Source organism: Solanum pennellii, chromosome 1 (assembly GCF_001406875.1).
Source record: "Solanum pennellii chromosome 1, SPENNV200".
NCBI lineage: Eukaryota > Viridiplantae > Streptophyta > Magnoliopsida > Solanales > Solanaceae > Solanum > Solanum pennellii.
The window spans coordinates 1644438-1654151 of record NC_028637.1 but is presented as its reverse complement, the minus strand read 5'-3'; the positions used below and the strand labels follow the sequence as shown (position 1 = coordinate 1654151).

The 9714-nt window shown below is 30.5% G+C and overlaps 1 protein-coding gene across 1 annotated transcript; it reads right to left on the bottom strand.

Annotated features, from left to right (window-relative positions):
• Positions 1 to 1469: 1469 nt before the first annotated feature.
• LOC107006882 (fasciclin-like arabinogalactan protein 17) lies at positions 1470 to 5818 on the bottom strand. Its single transcript, XM_015205401.2, has 2 exons — positions 4307 to 5818; positions 1470 to 1863 (listed from the first exon to the last, which is right to left on the bottom strand). The coding sequence occupies exons 1-2, from the start codon at positions 5571 to 5573 to the stop codon at positions 1814 to 1816; spliced, it is 1317 nt and encodes a 438-aa protein (XP_015060887.1). The 5' UTR covers positions 5574 to 5818; the 3' UTR covers positions 1470 to 1813.
• Between the last annotated feature and the right edge of the window lie 3896 nt (positions 5819 to 9714).

Genomic DNA, 9714 nt, shown 5'->3' with positions numbered 1-9714 from the left:
GTGGGGGGTGGGGGGTAGGTGGGGCATTGAGCAACTTACATGAAATAACATGGTCATCATACTTTTTGTTTTCACCCTAAAAGATATAAATCCAACCACCATTTTCAAATATGATTTAAATTACATATATATTGATAGCTAGTGTAATGATTTTTAATTTTTTTTTTAACATTATTAGTAGAATCTAAATTGTTATGAAAAATTATTTTAAATGAGAGAGGGCAAGGTTTCGAAATAAGGTCAGATAGTTAATAGTAATAAGGGAAAAGGGTCTGATATACCCCTCAACTTTGTCATTTAGAGCTGATATACCCCTTGTTATGAAAGTGGCTCATATATACCTTTACTTGTAAACAAATGGCTCACATATACCCTTTTTCTCTAAAGGAAATGAAAAAAAAATAATTTTAATCTAAATTTTTATTATTTTTTTCAAAAAAATATAATCCTATATGAGTAAATTTAATCCTCGTCAAACATATTTTTTTTGACTTTTTTTTGTTTCAATGACTAATTTATAATTATTATTTTGAATCAAATTTATTTATGTTTCACTAATATTCTTGTAAAACTTATTGTAGATGACCAAATTTTTTCTTCGAATACGAAATTAAATTACAATACACACAAGAAAAATAGTTTAATTTTTTTTCTTTAAACTAAGGAATGTAAGGAAAAAACAAAATAAGTATAAGAAACTCAAATAATTATAATAAAAAAAGTCAAAAAATAATTTATGTATGAAAAAAATTAAAATATACCTTGAACTTTGATAGAAGAATCATATATACTCCTAAATATTTTTTTTTAAAAAAATTAGAACTAATAAATATAAATTTAAAACTAATTTTTTAACTTCCGTTAAATGAAGCGTATATGTGAGCCATTTTGTAACGGCAGGGGTATATGTGAGCCGTTTGTTTAACGGTAAGGGCATATATGAACCACTTTTATAACGAGGGGTATATCAGCTCCAAATGACAAAGTTGAAGGGTATATCAGACCCTTTTCCCTAGTAATAAATCGTTTGTATAAAGTTGCTATAGTTATTGATATTCTATTTTCTTCGCTTATATTTCAACTGAATTTAACGAAACTCAAGTGCAAAGTCTTCCATAGATCGAAACTACAAAAAAAAAAGAAAAGAAAATATCATGAAAACCTCATTATCTTTATCATCATTTTTTTTCCCAACAAGAACTTTGAAATAGTAAAAAATACATTGTATTATACTATCTATTATTTTTCTTCAAACACAAAGTATCTAATAAACTTTTTTTAAAGGGGTAAAATAATTTTTCCAATTACACAAGACAAAAATACAAATCACATCACATCAAATAAAAGAATTGCAAAAAGTTGCATCACAAGTTATTAAAGTATCACATCATGCAATAATAAAAATAATAATTAATATAATAAAATTAAATAAATAAATAAATAATAATAAGACAAATCACCCGTGAATATATAAAAAGGACAAAAAAGACTCTGTATATTTCTGCATACAAAGTGTTTGGTACCAACAAACCTTAAATACAAATAAAAAATTGATATATAGTAATTACAGTATTTATAACAAAAACCAAAAAAAAAAAAAAGAGGAGAAAATTCCCTTTTTCTGAATTTTTACTTCAACTCAAACATTTTTTCTCCTTCCCTAAATTTTACAAGGCTCTCCTAGAAAAAAAAAGATATTAAAAATTTGCCATTTATTCAGAAAATTTTGTAGCTTTTTTATTTTTTTTTCCTCTTCTCCACAAATCCTAATTGAATTACCAATCTTAATAATTCAATTTCTTGATCTTGAATTTTAATGACAAAATGACCCCATCATACTACATGCTACTTCCATCAACTTTCCTACAAATAAAAATGTTTGGCGGAATCAGAATCTTTCACTAAGAAGAATTAACGTATAAAGAAGTAAAACACACGAAGAAGTCAGAAGTAATGTAGGAGAGGAGACAATTTCACTTTCGTTAGATTGTGTAGTAACTTGATTCAGCAGCAGAGTCAGAATTTTCAATTGAACGTCTAGCAGATAATTTAAACCTTGTATATATAGTACGTCCCTATCGTGAGCCAACGTTAGTAAAAAACGAAAGATTACTTTCGAAACCTATGTATACAAAGATGGTATACATAGTATATATACATAAAAAGGAATGACCAACCTATCAATGTCAGTGTTATTTTCACTACGAAGGGGTGTCACTCGACTACCTTGGATGCCAACTCATAATAGCAAAATGAAATTGACAACTGATAATTGAAGTGAAATATACTATTTAGAGAACAAGTGGGGGCAAAGAATTTGTCAACAAATAGGCTAGGCTGGCTCTAAAGGACTAAACATCCAAGTTGTTGGGAAAAAAACAAATGCATATTAGACACCAAAACAATTGACTTTATCGCGCTCGATTTTTGGTCTAGTGGTAAGAGCACAACATATGATATACATATTAGACACGTAATAAGGTTAAAACCGACGTTCACCAAGTCTTCAACCGAAAGGCTAGCTCTATCTGAGCTAACCTTTTAGACTAAGGGAGGCTTTGAAACTCGAAGATGATTTTCTGTCTCTCTATCCTTCTCCACACTCGAACCCTCTAAAACTAAGAAGTCCTTCCATCTTTACCAGTTTACCGGAAAGTCTTGCTTGAGGTAAAAATGCTCCCTCGTAAAGGCAATATCATTCTGAACACTCAAACTCGAGACATCTGATTAAAGATAAAGGAATAACCGCCAGACGTTTGGTAGTTAGTTAACCTTTTACTATGAATGATTTATGGTTAGGTATGACCAAGCCAACTTTAAACTATCTTTTAATAATAATAATTCAACTACTTAAAAAAAAATACTAACTCCATCAAATGGTTTTAGAATAATCTATACATCAAGCAAAGAACTAATTCTTTTTTCTTAATAATCTTATTATATAATATTATTATATATATGACTCACCGACAAAATTTCTCAACTACTAATTACTTAAAATAATTTTTGTCACTTTCTATAAAAACGTGCAGAGCATATTTATACCTAACAATTTATGGCTTATAATAAAAGAAATTAAACAAAAACTATCTAATCACTCAAAAATAATGAAAATGATATTTTAACTCACAAAAGAAAAGAAAATAGCAAAGCAAGCAACACAAATAAACAAATGGTGTCTGAATCAGTTTACGTTTCATGTATTGTAACTAATTTTACTAACTGATATCGAGTAACTCTGTTCATTGAATTTTTAGGAAATTTATTGATGTGGGAAAGATGAATTTTCAATTTTGTGTAATTTTTAACAATTTTCAAAATTGGGGCACTTTTTATTTTAATTAAAAAAAAAACATAGCTTAGATGTTAAGTCCAAGAATTCCACCACAAAAAGAGTTGGCAACAACTGGAATCACAAAAAGCCATAATTCCATTATTCTCATTATACCCACCACCAAATTTGTACTAAAGAAATTAATTTTTGACAAATTTTGAGATAATAATATTAATAAACTTGTAAGAGAAAAAACACTAATTTTTTACATTTTTTTTTGATAATATGTTTTTCTTAAGCCTTGCTTTAATACGATCTTTCTTAAGTCAGGACTCTATCGAAAACAGTAAAATATGTGTACGCTTTATATTTTGCAGGGAGAAATTACATTAGATATATTATTATTGTTGATGACATTAGCATACACACCATGTTCTCCATATCCGAACCTCACTTGAGCTGAAGTCTATCGAAAACAATACCTCCACCTTAGACCAAGACTCTATTCATAACATAGACATCACGTTCTCTAGACCCCTCTTGAGCCAAAGTCTATCGAAAACAAAAACTCGACATGTAACATACACGCCATGCTATCCAGACCCCCACCTAAGACGAAGTCTATTGAAAACAATGTCGCTACCTTGAACCAAGGCTAGATATAACCTATGTTGCTCGGACTCTTCAAAAATATCAACAGGTGCGTATCAAATTCGCCAAAAATAATACGTTTTTGAAGAATCCGAGACCGGTACGATATCAAAAGTGGACTCGAGTCCGCGCAACTAAGCATACAACATAACCCCACCCGAGCCGAAATCTATCGATATCTTAGACCAAGGCTACACACCACGTTCTCTAGCCGAAGTCTACGACAACAAAGCTACATATAACACACACCACGCTCCCTAGACCTCCATTTATCAAAATTACACCAAATATATCGATATTAGTCACATAATTAGAGATGATAAAACACATAAAACACCAAACAATTAAAATTAAAATTCAAAATTATAATTAGTAAATTACCTCTTCTTGGTTTAGCAACAACTTTAGCATCACCAACAACCGGAGCAGATTTTGGAGCCACCTTAATATCCTCCACCGGAAAAAGAACTCCGTCAATCCCCTGAACGGAAATTCTCCCGTCGGTATAAATATCGGGATCAATCAAATACGCCGATCCTTCTTCGAACCCGAATTTCACAGATCCATCAGCTTCTTCAGCAACAACTTTATGTGGCAATCTTAATGTATCATATTTCAATTTCCCAAATCTTCGTACTGAATTATACATACTTTCTTCAGTTTGATACTCCGGTATCAGATGATAATACATTATCTGTTCCGGTGCACCGGGTTCCGATAACTGATCGGTTGTTAATTTCGCCATAGCTTCATCATTTGGAGCTAATACAGTCAATACATATCCTTCTGAAACTAATCTCCCCATTTCAGTAGCTAATGATGTTAAATTTACTAAAATATCTGCTAATTCGTTGTATCCACCGTAATGCAATAGTGTTTGTATGAAATCTTTCACCTGAGTTTCACCGTCGAAGTGGTGGTGGTTACCGCCGGGACCTGGTGCTGGTGCCGGAGCTAGAGAAGGACCTGGTGCCATTGCGGAGTAAATCGGTAGTACCGGTGGAGCGCCGGCGGGTACTGGTTTGGGGTTTTTCTTCAATCGGTTAGTTCTCGGGTCGATTTCTGGTGCTCCCTGAGGGAGCACAGCTGAAATCGACCGGAGATTTCTTCGATTATTGAAAGATTGTTGAACTGATTTAGGGATTAGAACCTTTTGGATTCCGTGAATTATTCCGTCTGATTTGATTATATCATTCGGGTGAATGATATTTAGATTGTTCCCGGAGAGGCGTTCAGTCTCTCCGGGGCATAGAGTTGTGTGATTATTATTCCTGGTATGGTGCAGGCTCGAGTGGTCGACTCGAGCTGGCACCATGTGGAATAAGAGGAGGTTCTGGAGGGATTTAATGTTCCCGGGTTCAAGCAAAAAACGCTTGAACTCGGGATCTAAATCAAGCTCCAGAGCTTCATTTCTAGGTGCGAAAATGGTGATATTGTGTTTAGTTACAGCTTCTTCGAGTGGTTGAAGAAGAAGGGCTTTTTCAACTAGCTCTGAGAGTTCTGTGTAGTGTGAATCCAAAAGGGCTACAAGAACTGAGTTTGAGTTGATTTGTGGAGATGGGGTTTGGGTTTTTTGTTGTAATGTAGCACCATTAATGGAGAATGTGAGAAATAAAGTGAACAAGAAACCATAGATCTGTAAATCCATGGCACTTGAAGAAGGAAGAAGGAAAAGAGTTTGATTTTTTTTTTTCTCTTTCAATTTTCTTGAAATTTGCTCTTGGTTTCTTGATTCTTCTATATTTAGTGATGTCTTTTAACACAATGTGTGTGTTGTGTGTGGGGGTGATGAATGGAGTGAGTTTGTGGGTTGGCTTTGGTTTTTTGGTAGTAAAGAGGGGAAAGAGAGAAGAAGGGGTGGGGTGGGGTGTGGGGGTAGGGGGTGGGGTTTTTAGTTGTCATTGTTTGGTGGAAAAATAAAGTATAGTGGTGAAGGATCAAGGGTTATTTTCTTAAATATTTTTGTTGTTAGTGTTCTATCACTCTTTGTACCTTTTCTTTTCACTTGAATTTGGCCGGAGAGAAGTATCGAAAACACCATTAATAGTTTTAATAATAACTTTTTACTTAAATTGGTTAAATTTATATATATTCTCGATTTGTCGTATGATATAACAAGTGATTTTGAATTTTTTGTATGAGATTGAGACTCTTAATAAAAAATTGAGATAAGTGTTGAAAATACTTTTAAACTTAGCGGTACTTTAGGTGTGTATTTAAGTTTAGTTAGTCAAGTAGAGAGGTGTTTTTTAAGACTATCAACCGTATTGACACGAAATTAATAATTCACGTTAAGTTTAAGAGTGTTTTTTAATATATCTTTTAATTTTGTATCTGTTTTGAGAATTGACTAATATAAATTTGTGATTGAATGTTTTACTTGAAGGAAATGTTTTTTATGAATTCATTTTTTGTTTAAAACTCTAAAAAAAAACTCTAAAACTATAAATTTTAAACCATCCCACAACTTTTGATGGTGAAAGGGGGAAACTTTGGCTTCAAGTGAAAACTTTAGTAAACACAAACTTTTCTTCTTTTATGTTGGCCTTTGGAATTGGGGGAAACTTTGGGATAAAGTTGTTACCCTATAGAAAACTATGACATGTGGAAAATGAAGTTTAATTAAAGTATTTGGAATTAGGGAAACTTTGGGTTAAAGTTCTTACCCAAAGAAAAGTGACATGTGGATAATGAAATTTTAGTTAATTATTAAGCTTTAAGTTTGAAATGTGGCCCTACATTTTACATTTTATTTGCTTTATGAGAAGGGAAATTCGTAATCGCTATTTTTTGGGTGTGCACAAGGTAAAATACTCATTTTTATGCAATAGCTTGTAAATCAAATAGAAGAGGTAATCCGCACTAGACAAGTCTGATGCAACGAGCTCAACCCAGAAAGCAAACCCCTTGCTCTTGCTGGCAAGAGATTTCGAACTTGAGACCTCCAACATGGAAGTCCCAAGCACAAATCACTAGGCCATCCAGAAGGATTCCATTTTACTTTTTCCTTTGATAATAATGTGGATAAACAAGATACAATTAGCATTAAAAAAAATAGAATTATTATGATTTATTGTACAATTATGTTTATTAGAGCATCAAATTATAAAATATATTGAGAAAAAAAGTTTAAAAACTATTAAACACAATGTTTAATCCTTTATCAAGCACATATTAGCTAAAAGTATGTAAAACTATGTAAAGCATATTAGACACTAATTGATTAGACCTTAAGTTTTCATTCTTGTTCTAATAATTGGTAACTTTGTTGTATCCACTAAATAAAGTAGGCATTATTTTAAAGAAAAAGAAATGGGGAGAATGATATGAAGGTTGAAGTAAAGAGATGGATCTTTTAATACGTGGAATAAGAATAATTATTTTGATATAAAAGATAGAGATATTTTTATTTATCTCGTTCGATGTATTATTTGATTCTTTCTTGAGAGAAGGTAAAAAAATACTAATTACTTATCCTTTAATATATTGAGTTACCAAATATTTATGTTAGTAGAAAATGTAAATACCTAATGAAATAGTTAAAGTGTGCACAAATTAATCGTACACTATTATTAATTATTATTTTTTAAGTCAAAGTTTTCATTGAGTTTTCATTTGACCTCTCCTTCTTCTTGGGGGACCTAAGTTGAGTTTTATCAAGTATTTGATTTCATCCACTAGTAAGAAATAACAAGAATTCGATATATTATTTTGATGTACATAACTCGTTCGAGACTATTATTATTCATTTAAAAAAATTGAAGACTCATCGAAAATCCTTTTTAGTGGAAACCTAATATGATTTTTGCCAAGTCTTTTGTTTCCCCTAATCTCCACAATTAAAAAATAATAAATACTTAATAATACAATTGAGGTACGTACAAGCTGATCAAACAGTTACCGTCATTAATAGACAAAGAAAACTCAATGAAATTATAGGGGGACCTAAGTTAAGTTTTGTCAAGCTTTTGTTTCCCTTCAAACAAAATGTGGGGTTTAGGAATATTTTTTATTTTTTATTTTTTTATTTTTTATTTTTAATTTTTTGTTTTTATTTTTTATTTTTATATATTTATTTTAAATTGGTTGGAACAGGCTGTAAATGGGGTCCACACGGTTAAGTGGCATTATCAATGAGCTGTGAAACGGTGGCTTAGCGGCGCATATAAGCCAAGCCGATTCCTTTTTATAGCTTTTTCTCGTGTTTTTTGCGTGTTGTCTTTCTCCAATTTTCTTGCGTTTTTATGATTTTTTGTCGGTGTTTGGCGTTCGATGTTTATAAAAATTTATAGAGAGGAGTTATAAAACGTTTTTAAATTAAATATAAATTATTAATTTTATTCTTAAATTTTAAAAAGTTAATTTTACTTGACTAACTGGAGTTAAATACACTCTCGATCTTGCAACATGAGGAAATGCCGAAATACAAGCCCGGATTTTTAGCTAGTTTAGGAGTAGGGACGTTTTTAACATTTATCTCGACTTTTTTTATTGATAGTTTCATGATCTTGCAAGAATTTAAGATTACTTATTATGCCGAACTTGTTGAATCAGCCGCTGGAATTGAATGAATTAGTGGTGGGTCTATACACAAATTTCCTATTTATGTTTACTTGCATTGGAATTGAAAATCGTTTCATAGAAAACTTCGTTAGATTTGAATGTGTTAAGCATATAGTTAGTGTTCCTTCTGAGCCAGGATCAAACTCTTCTTTTGATCGTGATCGAGCCCTGCAGCGGTAGAACCTAGTGAACCAAATATACGATTGTAAACCTAAATAGCCCTTCTTCTCTTTGAGACCTTCCAGGCTATATTTTTATCATTACGATAAATTTGAGGTGTATCTAAATTTAATTAGTCAAGTAGAAGGATATTCTTAAAGCAGTAGTAGTTCGGAGTGTTCCAAAACTTCTCTTAAATTCATAAAATTTGAAATTTCATTTAAAAAAAAATTAATTGAAATTAAGTGTTCTATAATAATAGTGATCTAATATTCAAGGTTTGTTTAATTTTTTTAAAATTAAAACGGATGAATACTTATTAGTATTGGATGTTGAGTATTTAATATTTTTAAAGTTCGATTTCGATAATTCTATAATTAGTAATTACAAATAGATATTAAAAATTAAAATTTTAAACTAGATATGGTAATCAATATCTTCATAATTCTAATATACTAATACTATTAGTAGTTGTCCTTTTTTTTTTTTTAATAAATGAATTTTAGTAGGAACATTGAAATGGAATTCATTGAATGTGGAATATAATGAAAACCACCAACTTTTACATTATTGGACAAAATACATTTTTTTTCATGGTTTGAATGAAAAATACAACAAAAATCACCTGTTTTTGGAGGGAAAATTAATTAACATTTAAAAATAGTTCTTTCTATTTAAATTATTATAGTAGTATCTGTGTTTTAATAGTGACATTATTTGTCAGACAAAAAACCTAATAATAGAATTGTCAATATAGATTAGACCTCTGAAATAAATATATATTTGCTCACTAAATAATTTTGACAGGTTAAGATAATTATTTTTTTTAACCTTTTTAGTATTGCTCTATATAATTGACAAAATTTGGATTATTTAGATCAGAATTCCTCTCCAAATTTTGAAAATAATTTAAATCACAATTTTATAAATATAAGCTATAAGTATTCATTTATTTTGATAGCGCTTTTAATATGATTTTTTATTTTATTTTAAAAATATTAAATTTAAGATTTTTTTAATTAAGGATATTATTTTTATCTAATTAAGGATATACGTGTACTCTTTCG

Bases quoted from the DNA above. Each gene is read 5' to 3' on its own strand.
- LOC107006882 (XM_015205401.2), bottom strand. From the start codon at position 5,573: ATGGATTTACAGATCTATGGTTTCTTGTTCACTTTATTTCTCACATTC. The intron at 1,864-4,306 runs GTAATTTACTAA...TTTTATTTGTAG, and splicing joins TGTTGCTAAACCAAGAAGAG to GAAAGTTGATGGAAGTAGCA.